The 15396-nt window shown below is 42.3% G+C and overlaps 1 protein-coding gene across 1 annotated transcript in view; it reads left to right on the plus strand.

Moving 5' to 3' along the window:
* Positions 1-15396, plus strand: part of ptprna (protein tyrosine phosphatase receptor type Na) — a 39362-nt gene that overhangs the window by 7867 nt on the left and 16099 nt on the right. Inside the window, exons 3-14 of the mRNA XM_079518526.1 lie at positions 3607-3717; positions 4425-4542; positions 5032-5176; positions 5870-6074; positions 6401-6553; positions 7624-7746; positions 8328-8362; positions 8448-8725; positions 9719-9805; positions 10684-10763; positions 11118-11182; positions 15012-15221. Of these exons, the coding sequence (XP_079374652.1) occupies positions 3607-3717; positions 4425-4542; positions 5032-5176; positions 5870-6074; positions 6401-6553; positions 7624-7746; positions 8328-8362; positions 8448-8725; positions 9719-9805; positions 10684-10763; positions 11118-11182; positions 15012-15221 (1610 nt within the window). The remainder of the gene's footprint in view (positions 1-3606; positions 3718-4424; positions 4543-5031; positions 5177-5869; positions 6075-6400; positions 6554-7623; positions 7747-8327; positions 8363-8447; positions 8726-9718; positions 9806-10683; positions 10764-11117; positions 11183-15011; positions 15222-15396) is intronic.

The following is a 15396-nucleotide window of genomic DNA, read 5'->3' on the forward strand; positions in this document are numbered from 1 at the left end:
AACTTATACATAATGAGAAATCTCTCTTTACACATCGTTGTAGTCGGGCAGAAACAAAACAAAACAAAGTAGCAGATCCACAAGCTCAAAATGTGATGCGATTTTATTTAATTTTTTTAACCTTTTTTGGGCTTTTTATTCCTTTATGTATAAGACTGACATGAAATGGAGAGAGAGATGGGGAGTGACACGCAGCAAAGGTTGTCGGGATCGGGATGCGAACCCGCAACACTCAGGCTGTCAGGCTACATTCGCAGGACCGCTATGCCTGCCATGGATTATTGTAGAAATATGTATGTTCAAAAGCAATTCTGATCATTTTACGTAACCAACCACATACCAATGGGCTAGAAACATAAAATACATTTTAATTGTTTGTTTACATGCAAAATACGTTTTGCGTTGAAAGATAAATCCATTTGAGACTAACAGCCCATAGTGTTTAAGGTTGACAATCACAGCCTTAATAATCCATTACGTCTCTCAATTTGATTACATTATAGAACACTTTGTGGGAAAAAGGCAAAAATCAATAGAAAACAGGCTGTTTCACTTGGCTGGGTATTCATTAGCTGCGGCAACACTGGCCCACTGGAGGATTGTCACACCTCCTGCACCGTAGAATGCATGGACTCACCTCTGTCTCATGGCTGTTTGTTGGGTGACACCAGCGACTAATTAGTGGTGATATAGTCCCTGTGCTGAACCCTAGCATCCCTAGCCTGAGGCGAACGTTTGCTGAAAATAGCAGCTATTTTCTCTACAAATAACATTGATATTGAGCTGAAAAAAGGAGCAGCTGAGGGACCCTAGTCAACAAAGTATACACGGTTTAAGTTCAAGCTCACAATGTGATGCGTTGTGAGCTTGTACAGGCGAGTAGATCAACTATATTTAGGCCAGGAGATAGGGGAAAATGTCATAACATAAAAATGTCATAACAAGTCTTGAGCCCCCCGTAATACAAGTACGGTATTAACTACGGTATTACGATTCTGTACACTCCCTGGCCAGCCGGGATTAACTTTTTGAATTTTCCCATTATTCTGTATCAAGTAGTTTGATACATGACGTAGAATTACATTTTAATTTACAAAATTTACGAAAATTTACAAAAACACAAACAGTTCAATAAAAATATGGAGATAGCTAGGAGCTTTCTATACTACAGAAACAATATGTAACCAGTTCCTAAATAATTTTTACTTTATGTACTTTACTTTTTTAAGATATGCATTGAAAGCTGCAGGGAGGTGACTTCATCAAACATTCATGCAACATGCATGTACAGTACAGTAGAGAGCATCTGACTGGACTGCCAGCATTCGTTTCCCCACAGTTCAAACACATGATCTGAAGAGAAAGTATTTTAATTTTAATGTCGAATTGTAAAAAAAATAAATAAAAAAAAATAAAAATATTGTTGCCTTGTGGTGGCTGAGAGTGATGGTGACCGGTGTCGCATCCCGCAAACAGTTGATCTGCCATTCACAACTTTTAGATCAGCTAGTTGTGGCGTGTGATGCCGGCATGCAATAAAGCATAACAGTGTTATTCGTCGGCGGTTCAACCTGGACAGAAATAGTTGTTCAGCACCCCCGTCTCCTTTCCATTAATTTTCTGTTCTTCCTCCTTCCTCCTTCAGCTCACCTCTGTTTTAGCTATTCTTAGACCTGACTCAGTCTTCACTCAGTCCCAAGGGGGACAAGGTTTACTATTTAACACTCACATTTACTGCAAAACGGACGGACTGACTGACTGAGATCGAGCCAGCATCTGTATAGAAGTGTACATCTGTGGTTCTCAATGTGGGGTCTGTGCACTAGGGGTCCTTGAGGGGGTCCCTAAATAAATGATGTATAGGTCATCTTCACCATTTATTACATGTGAATTGTGAAAGTAAATACATAAAAAGAATGTACAAGAATGGCTATTTTGATTAATTTCACCATAATATCTGTACCTGTACCTGCGTGTGTGCGTGCGTGCGTGTTTATTTTGCTCCCCCCACAGTGACCTGTGAATAATAAGTTACGACACCAACACTTCTGTGTCACCAAAGGAATCAAAATAGAACCCAGAAATGATGAAATAGGTCCTGCAGTGCCACTGCCTGCAGGGACATTTACACTACCAGAATTACAGCAACACCCAATGTGACAGAAGATGTATGTAACTTCACAACAGGAACCACTAGACATAGTGTTTCCTGTAATGAAAGCATTATGGTAGATTTAGCTGTGTGCTGTTTGTCTGCTAGCGGCTGTCTGCTGGTGATTCATCGATGCACCAATAAAAAGCACGTCATGTACTCACGCCCGAATCCATTTCAGTCTGGGAATACATCTCATTTTCTCGGCTCATTGAGGTCTCAGTGTGAAAAACTCTGAGATGAAGGGGGTGCCTTTTCAGAAGTACGCGCCTCTCACAAACACCCTGTGTCTCACAAGTCACAACGCCATCTGCATTATGTGTATTTGTAGAGATAAAGAATATGCTTCTCCTATCACCTGTACAAAGTTATACAAATGGAACCAAATGGACCTGTAAGGGCCACAAAACAAACCGACACTGTACATATACGCTGATGAAGACCTGAGAGTCGACACATTAGTCATTTGTTTCTTTGCCTTGCTCAAAGAAAGAAATGCGGTAATTATATATTTTTTTGTTTTCTTTCCTTTATATTGTCTGCACCACTGGGGGATTTAAAATCAAACAAGCCTTCTTTGATCTTTATCTTCACACGCAGTACACAATACACATACTTAGTTATTATATACACCAGTATACAGTATACATATATACACAGTATAATTTACTGTATATGTTATTATACAAAACTCATGACAGTAGTTTCACACTTCAACTTACAAAACAAAAGAAGATGAATAAAGAAGAGCAGGTTATGCACAATTAAATCATTATGTTGCTTGAAAAACCTAAAGAACCTAAAAAAAAGTACCAAAACAGAACCAAATCATTAAGATTTTAGTCAGAAACTATGACTCACTAGTGTAGGCTAGAGCTATTAGTCATGACTATTTTGCAGATAGTTTCATGCTTGCCTACTCATAACAGAACAGGTAAGAATACACAAGCACAACATACTGTAAATTACAGGTTGCTCAGCACAAAACAAAAGTAACACAAGAACATGATGTGTGTGAGACATTTGTTAATGTGAAAGATCTGCAGTTGAGTGTTGAGTTATAGGAGTGATGTGCCACTGAAGAAGTTGGTCGAATCAGATGATCTTCAATATCATTAGAACCGCATATCCCCATATATGGAGTACGCTGATGCCATCAATATGACAGACAGACAGACAGACAGACAGACAGACAGACAGACAGACAGACAGGTACTCTCTGACCATGGGTACAACGGGCATATTGCATAACCGGGTCGAGCATGCATTTCCAACTTGAATCATTCTCGACTTGCATCGTTCCCGAGTAAGCTAGTGAAAATAAGGACCAAAATTATAATGTTTCAGAACATTAACATCAATGATACTAATGATGCTGACCCTGATACCATGTGTGTGCATGTGTGTGACTGTGTGCGTGTGCGTGTGCTTGTGCGTGCGCGTGTGTGTTTCAGATGGGCTATTCGGTCAGTGTCGGACCTCAAAGCAGGACCAGGTCCGTTATCAGGCGACTGTTCCAGTTCTGAAGAGGATGCAGGAGGTCCTCAAACAGCTCATGTCAAAAGGTAAGGTTCTCAAAAAGCATGCTTGATGTAGTGAAAAGCATGCACTAATATTATGTTACGTATAAGCCCTATTTTATACTTCAGCTATTCGAGAATAGCAGATCTATTTTCGAAAACCTTTGAAAGTGTTTTAAATATCTTGAAAAATCTTTTGAACATTTTAGAAAAACATTAACCAGGGTTAGATTGGTTCATATGGTGTTATGTGGGAATCACTCGAGACTTACACTTAAAAAACAAGTTTCTATATAATATAATTATGATATAATGTATTTTTAAACTTCATGAGTAGAAGTGAATGTGATTCCTGACTGCCACCTCCGCCAGTTCCCCTGGAGGCTTCATGAAAGCAGCAGGCTGCGATAAGTCTAAGACACTGGAGGAATCCCACTGAAATGTTGAAGGAGTATTGATGTCACAGAGCTCTCTGTTTCCCTCTCTGTCTTTTATTCTCAATCAGTAGAGCTGTCACGGATTTGCATTCAATAATTGCACAGGGCAGATGTGACAAATAACACTGGTTCTTTAACTGTGGTCTGGGGACCGCACTTCACTCTCAGAGTGATGGGGTCTATGGCCTAATCAATGCATAGAAAAACTTTGAGAATCACTCCTATAGAAGATGTGTTTTGTGTGTGTGTGTGCGTGCGTGCGTGCGTGCGTGCGTGCGTGCGTGCGTGCGTGCGTGCGTGCGTGCGTGCGTGCAGGTCTGTCCTGGCAGGATGACATCACCCAGTACATTGTGTCCAAGGAGCTGAAGAGAGTTCCTCACACCACACGCCCTTCCAAGGCCTCTTCATCTTCCACATCCTCTTCTTTCCCTCAGTAAGGCAATACGCATTTTAATCAACTTAAAATTTGATGTTAATCATCCTATCAATCCATCCATCCATCCACGCATCCATCCATCCATCCATCCATCCATCCATCCATCCATCCATCCATCCATCCATCCATCCATCCATCCATCCACGCATCCATCCATCCATCCATCAGCCCATCCATCCATCCATCCATCCATCCATCCATCCATCCATCCATCCATCCATCCATTCATTCATCCATCCATCCATCCATCCATCCATCCATCCATCCATCCACACATCCATCCATGTAGTCCAGGAAGGAAATGAGACCACTGTCTGTGACATCATGGACACTGAAAAAATCTAAAATATCTAAAACCACATATTACACACAAAAAGACCCCAGGAAAGTGTTCTATTTGTGTCCACTCCTTCATACAGAATTTTTTTAACCCTGCTTCCCCGTCCCTCCTCTTTCCTTATCCACTCTTGTTTTCTGTGTTGCCAGGTCCAAGCAGCACAACCACCACCACAGTTCCAAGTCAGGGCCCATGCCTCCCCCTGACAGCTATCTGGACTACATGGTTGTGGAGCCTCCTCAGTCCCCGCTACGCATGCATGCTGCCTCCATGGACCCATACGCATATCCCCAGGTACTCACACAGACGGACAGACGGACGGACGGACGGACGGACGGACGGACGGACGGACGGACACGCACACACACACGGATCCAATGGGGGCCCTTGGCCTTAAAGGGCCACTTCAACCCCTTTGCAACCAGATCTTATTTTAATGATGTTTGGGAGACAAGAAAAATATTCCCTGGGTTTTTCTGTGTGTAATATGTGTTTTTAGATATTTTAGCATATCAAAGTCCCAGTAATGTCATGGACACTGCAGGTCTCACTTGCTTCCTGGACTACATGTTGTCTCAGTAAGTCAGCCCTCTCCCTCTCCACAAGGTGGGGGGAGTGCAGCAAAGCATTATGGTCATTGTAGTAATCCAGCAGTCACAGTGAGACCGGTGTCCATGACATCACAGACACTTTGAAATACTAAAATATCTAAAAACACAAATTACCCACATAAAAACCCCAGGAAAGTGTCTCTTGTCTCTCAAACATCATTCAAATAAGATCTGGTTGCAAAAGGGGTGAGTGAAGTGGCCCTTTAAGATGTAATCTAATTATTATTATCTAATAATTATTGGAGTAAAAAATAAGACATATTGGAATAATTTTGAAATGGATTATGATAATTAAATTGTTTGAATGTTTTTTTTAATCCATCCATGCACGTATATGCACGCACACATCACCGTACCCTCTCTCTATCTGTCATAGCACAGATACCAGGATGAGGTAGAGAGATCCCTTCATCCCATTGGAGGAGGAGGAGGAGGCTATGTCCGGCCCCCACCACGGTCCCAGACCAATCAGAGAGAGCGGGAGCGTGACAGGCAGTTGTTGCAGGAAGCCATGTCTCTGTACCTGGCGTCTGCACAGCCCTCTTCTCGCCAACGAGGGCCAGCTCCCCTGACACCTGCAGGTGAATCCAAAACACTTCAAAACACTAGCTTTGAAGAATAGTTGAGAGAGAGAAAGATGAATTCCAATACCCCAAATCTCAGCCACTTGCTCACTCACACTCGGTCACAACCTAGCTGTATTTAGGCCACATAGACATCCATGCAAGTTATGTGAAGTCCACAAGATGGTCACATTATTTCGGCAGGTCACCAATTTCTCTCAAGTTCTCTCTCTCCCTCGCTCTGAGGGAGAGAGAGAAAGAGAGAGAGAGAGAGAGAGAGAGAGAGAGAGAGAGAGAGAGAGAGAGAGAGAGAACTACAGCCTTTGCCATTATGCTGTGAGCAGACCTACCTTACTATGAGGACCTGGAACGCATGCCGGTTGACTATGTGGAAGACTACACCCTGGAGGAGAGAGTTGGTTTTGCAGCCAAACAGCCGCCCCAGCCTCAGCATAAGAAGATTCCTCAAGACTACAGCCCTGTGTCTGGACTCAACGGTGAGAGTTACTGCATGTGTTCATGCTGTGTGTCATTTACTTCAGTGGTTCCCAAACCTTTTCATGTCAAGGACCCCCAAATTGACGCTAATTAGCCCGCAGACCGACCCCCATTTGAAAAGATATGCCAGGGACCCCCATAAGAGAAGATTTGTTACGGCTCTAGCAGTGATTCTCAACCCGTTTAATTTCAAGGACCCCCAGTTTGATATGCATTAGGCTACAGACCCCCATTTAATGGCATTTCTATCTCTGAGACCCCAATTTATATTGTAAAAGCACTGTTAATTTAACTCGGAGAGTGTACAAATGGGCCCGTTAGGGTCCATTTGGTTCCATTTGTACACTCTCTGAGTTATTTGGTTCCTAACTATCACTTAGCTGGGGATCCCCTGGAACTCTCTCAAGGACCCCTAGGGGTCCCCGGACCCTGGGAACCACAGATTTACTCAGTGGTGAAAAACGTACTCAAATGTTATACTTAAGAAAAAGTATCAATACTGCAATATAAAAATACTTTATTACGAGTAAAGGTCCAGAATTCAAAATGTACTAGAGTAAAAGTACAAAAGTAATGGCATCAGAATATATTTCCAAAAGTACCAAAAGTAAAAGTACTCATTGTGCATTTAATTTCATTTCAGTTCCATTTCAACGTTTCAAATGTATAAAAATGTATTCAAATAATTCGCAAATAGCAGATCTACAAGCTCATAATGTGTATCACATTGTGGGCTTGTGGAAATGTATTTAGGGCTGAAGTGGTTAGTGTATAACTAAAGTTTTCAAATAAATGTAGTGGAGTAAAAGTACAATATTTGTATCGGAGATGTAGTGGAGTAATACTCCAGTAAAGTAAAAAATACATCAAAATTGTACTTAAGTACAGTACTTAGGTAAGTGTACTTAGTTACTTTCCACCACTGCATTTACTTTGCACATATGCTTTTACTCAAGCCCCATTCTGGCTTTGGCACATTCCAATGGCTATAGTTTGTTTTACCTTTTTAACACAAAACAACTGGACAGCCCAGATTATGACATGTGCTGTATGTGCTGTGGTGTATCAGATGACTTGCAACAGAGGATGTACAATGTGTTGGAGAGGTATGGAGTCAAGCCCAGAGAACTGAGTGAGCAGCAGCTGTACCGGCTGGCCCTCATACTTCAGCTCACGCAGGCTGACAACACACGTAAGTCTTGTCTGCATCGTTGAAATCAATTCCTGATTTCACTCTGCGAGTGTACACGTGGAATGGTTAAATTCGTACACTCTCAGAATGAACGTAAGAATGAGGTCTTTTTCTGTGTCACATGTCAAAATCAATGTTTATTGACCTTTCAAAGTCACTTGAGATCAAAGGTCTTGTTGCAAAACGAAAGACTGTAATTATGTGCGTTGCTATTGGTCTATAATAGTAAAAATGTGTCTTATCTTGAGTGGTTTTGATTAATGACCTTTGATTGATGACCTTGACCCCTGAAACTTTAAACAATAACAATCTTCAATGGATAGGATTACCGTATAGCTCAGAGATAGAATGAAGAAGATTTTGGGTCACGGTGGCACAGTCGGTAGTGCTGTCGCCTCACAGCTAGAAGGTCCTAGGTTTGATTCCCACTGGGGACGCTAGTTAGAATTACTTAGAATTAACTTGGACTGTCTTTTAGCACGGTTATTTTGATTGATTCACTTTGTAATTAGATTTTGTTTGTTTGTTTTATGACACTATAGCATGATGATGATGATAGTGATGTCTGTGTAACCTTTCAGATCCATATGAGAAAGACCTCATATCCCTCAAAGAGGTAAGCTGGCATCCATCTTTAAACACTGTCGATGATGGCGCACTCGCCATTTTGTCACGCTGACAAGTCACCTGCTTCTTCGCAGACCCAGCGATTAAAAACAGACAAAGTGTCAAGTGTGCCAGCAAAGCCTGCCACAGCGCAAAGTGGTGCTGTTGACGTGCCGCCTGCCGCCTCCACTGTGCCAGCTTCAGCTCCAGCACCCGCACCAGCCAAGAGCCCCAGCCTAGTACCCTCTGTCCACCCTCAACTCCCCCAGGCGGTCCCCACAGAGGTCAGGCAAGTCTTGAAGGACCAGGGGCTGCCACTGGACGAGGGGCCTGGAATCAAAGAAGAGTATGGTTACATAGTCACCAACCAGAGGTGAGCACTCACACCTCTTCTTTTTATTCCTTTTATTCCTAGACTTGGAAACGACAATAGCCAATCTACAAACTCACAACGCGTTGCATCACAATGTGTAGGAGCCAGTGGATCTGTAATTTAGAAAATTGTAGAAAGTATTTGATTACGCATCCATTTTTACTCTCGCATTTGCAGTGTACAGTAGTTGCAACACCTTTTGTAGTGAAATAGGTGAGACTGACACAAATATAATGTTATTACTGTAGTATAATAATATAATCTATTCTGGCATACAGCTGTTGACAGCTGTCTGATAGACTCAGACAGAACCATGAACAAAACCGATACGCCCATACAGTACTAGAGGTTTTGGCCGCTACACGACCCTCACACCTATCGCCCACCTTCCGGACCATGGCCACGTCACTCTGACACAACAAGAAACAAACCCAATACGCCCAGATATAGGCATGTCACTATGACTCAGATAAGCAAACCCAATAAGCTCATAGGCATGTCAAGTCAAGTCAATTTTATTTATATAGCACATTTAAAAACAACAGCAGTTGACCCAAAGTGATTTCCAAAAAAACGGTAGACCGTAGTCTATCCTCAGTGCAATAATTATTAGAACATGTAATACAATAATAAAACAGGCCAAGCAAACAAAATAACAACCAAAACAGTGAACAACAATAAAACAATAACTAACCTAAAAAGGTGTGTTTTCAAGTTGGATTTAAACATCTCCAGGGTGGGGCTAGCCTTGATGTGGAATGGAAGATCGTTCCAAAGTGTAGGTGCAGCTACAGAGAAAGCCTGATCACCTTTGGGTCCGAGTCATGTCACTATGATTCAGACATAACTATAAAGACAACCGATATACACCCACCATATATATATTTTGTTTATGATAATCGATTAAATCGATTACTTCGATTAACTATTGCATCCCTTTTCTGAGTAGAATGAGTGCAGTATGTTAACAGTGGTTTTCCTGTCCCCGTCTAGACCTCTGACACTGTATGACGGAGTCAAACTGCTGGAGCAGCTAGCCGGCAAAATAAACCTGAGCACCAGTAGCTTCATCAACATCAGGTAACATCACTTCCATTGTGTGTAAAGCCTCATTTATACTCTGTAGTATGACAGTGTCGTTTGTCAAAAAGAACTGATCTACAAGCTATGCTAATTAGTTTTTGACAAGCGACACCCTTGCGCAACGGTGTAAGCTTTAGGCCTCATTCACACGTATCAAACACTAATCAAGCAAATTAATCAAACAGTAAACACTAATCAAGCACGTTGTTTTAGGCCACAATGCTTTTCTAATGAGAGTCACATGGTTTGACCAAACATTTGTGTTTGATTGCTGATTGCTGGTGGTGTTCTGCCCCTCCCCCCCGATCAAACAAAAATGTTTGGTCAAACCATTTGACTCGCATTGGAAAATTGGCATTGTGGTGGCCTAAAAAAACAAAAAACAAACATTTGCTTGATTGGTGTTTGATACGTGTGAATGAGGCCTCAGGGAGTGTCTGTGAAGGTGCAATCAAATCAAATCAAATCAAATCAAATCAAATCAAATCAAATCAAATCAAATCAAATCAAATCAAATCAAATCAAATCAAATCAAATCAAATCAAATCAAATCAAATCAAATCAAATCAAATCAAATCAAATCAAATCAAATCAAATCAAATCAAATTTCCAACAGCCAAAGGCCGACCAAAGTGCTGAACAAGGAGCAACAATAAAAATGAACAAAGGAACTCAAGTGCAATTAAATGCAAGGGAGAACAGATGGGTTTTGAGTAGGGATTTGAAAACTCCGATCGACTGGGTGGAACTCAGTCGATCCAGAACTTATTTGAATGAATTATGATTGAAGTTTGGCACGACTAAAAATAATATTTCGGGAAATTCACATGGAATGGTGTGTGTGTGTGTGTGTGTGCGTGTGCGTGTGTTTCCAGTGTGGTGGGTCCTGCATTGACATTTCGTATCCGTCAGAATGAACAGAACATGACTGCTGCTGCGGTGGCTGCTAAAGCTGGTGAGACACGCACGCACGCACGCACGCACGCACGCACGCACGCACGCACACACACACACACACACACATACACACAGTCACACATACAAAAATGGTAAGCTTTTTGTCTCTCATTTGTGCACGCCCCCACACACACATTCAGAGGTCAGAACGTGCAGCACAATGTGTTTGGTAACAGTAAAATGTCAGCGATGAGGAGGACAGTGGTGGACCTCTGCCTGTCAACCAGGATGGAGAGATGAAACTCAAATGACTCACAATTGAAAAAGTTTTCTCTTTTTCACACCTCAAAACAACAACAAAAACAGTTTATGTCATTTATTTGTGTGTGTTTGCTTATGGTCTTATTTACAGTATCTGAGAAGAACTTTCTGGAGTCTGAGACCGGCCTGAAGATCGTGCAGACTGGTGTGGGAGAGGTACACAAACACGCACGCACGCACGCACGCACGCACGCACGCACGCACGCACGCACGCACGCACGCACGCACGCACGCACGCACGCACGCACGCACGCACGCACGCACGCACGCACGCACGCACGCACGCACGCACGCACGCACACACACACACACACACACACACACACACACACACACATATTTGACATTGACAGTTCACACATATCAGCCATTTTGCTCTTATGCCAGGCTCGTTGGGTGGGAAACTGTGTGAATATGATCCCTGCCCTCCCAAATTCTCCCCCTGGCTACATATGGCGCAGTTGTCAGGGAAACACAAAGTTAAATCATGCCTGTCTTGAGTGTCTTCATGCACGTCTTCCTTCCTCTTCTCACTTATACTTACTCTGATCAGGAGGGCTTTAGCCGGCCGGACAGGCTCTCACGCTTTCTTCACAGAAAATAGTTTCAGGAGCTATATCCACTTTCTGTTCCACACCTGTGATTCCATGCTCTGCAGCCATACGTGTTGTACAGATTCTACAGTGCTGGAGTCTCTTGGTCATAGCTTAGCGACTTTACGGTGACTTGTTTGACGATTCAGTACAGATGCCTGATGTTTGAAGGCATGCGGCAGAATTCAGTTTAGTCAGGTCTAGATGACTGGATGGGTATGGAGTGAAACTGCTCAGACTCCACAGAACACCAGGAGCTGTTGAGGATGAGGGTCTGTCTTAGATGTGGTGAGTTGTACTACTGTGCAGTGGTGGAAAGTAACTATACATTTACTGTACTTACAATTTATACCTAACTTGAGTTTGTCAAATTTTCAGTACTTTTACTTCTACTCCACTACATTTCAGAGGCAAATATTGTACTTTTACCTCACTACAATTATTTGAAAACTTTAGTTACTAGTTACTTTGTAGATTTTGATTATTATTGTTGTATTATTGTATTAATGTTGTATGATAATGGGGGAGGTGGTAGGGGAGGGGTTAGAGTTATGATGTCACAAAAATGGTGTATTTTCAATTGGGCCTTATTTTGACTCAAATGCTTTCAGCTTTCTTGAAGAAACCAAAAATACACAGGGAAGACATAGCCTATTTGAATATTCTAACCACACCTGGGGGTCTATTAGAATGAGAGTAATGTTAACTTCATAGACATAGACAGATACAAAACAGAAAAAGTACAAAAATCACGGCACCCCATCCTTACATTTTTAAGAGTGAAAGTGGTACTCAGGCTTTTGCTATATGTGCCACAGGAAACATTGTAGTGTTACATATGAAACCTGGTGTGAACATGCAAACAGCGGGGTATGCCAAACTGAACAAGCAACACTGCTGAGCAAGGAGGACTAATTATGTGTGGTGATGACGATGATGATGATGTGCTTAATGAGCAAGATCGTGTTCATAATTTTTTTTGAAAGCCACTGCCTAGCAGGTGCTAATCTTTGCAGTCTGTGCGTGTGCGTGTGCGTGCGTGTGTTCATGTGTGTGTGTCGTGCATGCATGCGTGCGTGCGTGCGTGTGTAAGGGCCATTGGTTCCATTCATATGAACACGGACGATTTTACTGTGTTGAATGGCAAAATCTATATATATTGTCCATTTAATCTCTGGTCAGCACAGCTAATATTCAAAAGGTTCTCGATCACTAAAAGGCCAGGGTGGTTGTGTTGTTGTTGTTGTTTTTTCCTCTCCTGTGGTTGTGGATTGTGGATTAAGGTTAAACCACAGCAGAACTGGCAGGGCAGAGGAGGCATGACATTTATATTACTGCTGTGGGTTTCCTTCTGTCTACTGGGCTTTATAATGGAAAATTATGTTAGTGCGTAGGTGTGTGTGTGTGTGTGTGTGCGTGCGTGCGTGCGTGCGTGCGTGCGTGCGTGCGTGCGTGCGTGCGTGCGTGCGTGCGTGCGTGCGTGCGTGCGTGCGTGCGTGCGTGCGTGTGTGTCTCTGCCACCACCTGGAGTGTAAGTGGCCACTGCACATCACCAAGGCGACCTCCCATAGCATTCCACCGGTTGCCATGGCACCTGATCTTTTCCAAACCCCCCACTCCGGCTGCTATGACAACAGTCACAGGCGTCATTACTCCCATTATCTCCACACGCGCTCGCACACAAACACACACACACACACACACACACACACACACACACACACACACACACACACACACACACACACACACACACAGACGTGGGAAGCCAGCTTTGTACTGGGATCAACCTGCCTGAGAACGATTGAATCTGTACGTGTGATATTTAGCAGAATGTCATCTTAAGCCGGTATTGACATAGTCGTGTTTGTTGTCAGAATGTGATCATCTTAAGATGGAAACTATTACCTTTATATGGATACTAAAGAAATACATTTTAATATTCATATTTATTTTGGAATTGTGTATAGGTATCCATCCATCCATCCATCTTCAACTCCTTATCCGTAGTCAGGATTTTGTTTGTTCATATTATAATATTAATGGTTTTAAACCCTTTTCATATCAAGGCCCATGATTTATTCAGCATTTGAGCCACGGACTACCATTTGATGAGATTTAGCGCCTCTCAACACCCAAAACTACAGAATATTTTGCCATTAATCAATGCAGCTCTGATAAAAAAAATATCGGATATATTTTTTACTTCTGCAAAGGCGAGTGTGCAATTGTTCCATAGAAAGGGCTTTTATAATATCATTTCTGTCAAGCATTTGTGCTAACGTCAAGGCACAGTTAGGTCTTCTACTTATTCTGATGTGTACTGCTTCACTGTACAGTTGAGAGGAAATCCATTTATAAAACTTTATAATTGGTAATATTGATAATTGGATCAATATTATTTCCCTGCTCAAATGAATTTGTCAGTAGTGTTGTTCCGCCTACTTGTTAGTTTAATGTGTCGTTTAGTTTAACTTTTGAAGGGAACATACAATATCAGTTAAGAGTGTACACTGCAGTAGCTAGAGACGGCGATAGCATAGTATTTGTTTACACAAAGAAAAGACAGGAACACACAGGACAGATAAGGAGAGCGATCATTAGCAGGCCACTGACATACCCCTATGGCGTTAATAAAATGGGTAACATACATGCATGTGTGTCTGGAATAACAGGAAGTTGTTTTGTCTCAAAAGCGATTTAAATTAAATGTTTAGATTTGACATTCAGCATATCATGTTCCAGCTGTCGGGTGGAAACCTTGTATGTCCAAAACCTGTGTTCCACTGGATCTAGTGTATAGTTATAATCACAAGCTATTTTTAATACTTTTCATTGGTTAAATATTTGTAAAAAATAATAATAATTATAAACAATATATAAATAGGCCTGGGCCATGGCTCAGTGGTCCAGGCACCTTGGCTGGCAATCCAGTCTGGCAGTGTGCCGCGGGTTCGACTCCCGATCCCGATGGCCTTTACTGCATGTCTTCCCCCCCATCTCTCTCCCCATTTCCTGTCAGCCTACTGTCTGTCCCTCCATAAAAAAATGAAATAAAGGCGAAAGCCACAAAAAAAACATTTAAAAATAATATATAAATAAAACTTTCACTTAAAACATTTTGTGTCACACTGTAGTAGGCTATGACAAACCATAGTGACATAAAAAGTTGTAGATACAAAGTTTCTGCCCAGAACACCAATATCCATGAATTCATGCATTCTGGACAATTTCACTTTTAACATGGCAAAATAATATGAGCCTCATATTTTTGTATTCCTCAATCGCTGCTCAACTTAACTGTATGATGTTGATGATTTTTTGTTTGTTAAAGTGAGAACCTAATAAGATCACTATAGAAACATGTCCTGTCTGTGTCCTGGTCTTCCTAGAGGACAGATGCACAGGGTCTCCCGCGGGTCACCCGGGTTTCCCAGGGGTCCAGCGGAACGGTCATCACCCTCGTCTCCATGGCAGTCGTCGGAGGAGTGCTGGTATCGGCTATGGCCATTGCTTGTCTCAGGCACCACGCCCAGCAACTGGCCAATGGCAAGCTTGGTCTGGGACCAGAGGGAGGAGTCGAAACACATTTTGACTACCAGGTATTCGATGAGGGTTTCAAGTCTTTGTTTATTACTACTGTAGTGTAGGAGACATAAAAGGCGCGTTCGGAAATAGCGCACTGAGCGCACTGTGCAATGCAAACTAATAGGCGAGTGCGCTCCGGTGCGGTATTTCCGAACGCGCCCATACTGTCAACATCCTGCCAGCTGTGTT

The sequence above is a fragment of the Electrona antarctica genome (genome assembly GCF_951216825.1).
Source record: "Electrona antarctica genome assembly, chromosome: 13".
In the NCBI taxonomy this organism is placed as follows: domain Eukaryota; kingdom Metazoa; phylum Chordata; class Actinopteri; order Myctophiformes; family Myctophidae; genus Electrona; species Electrona antarctica.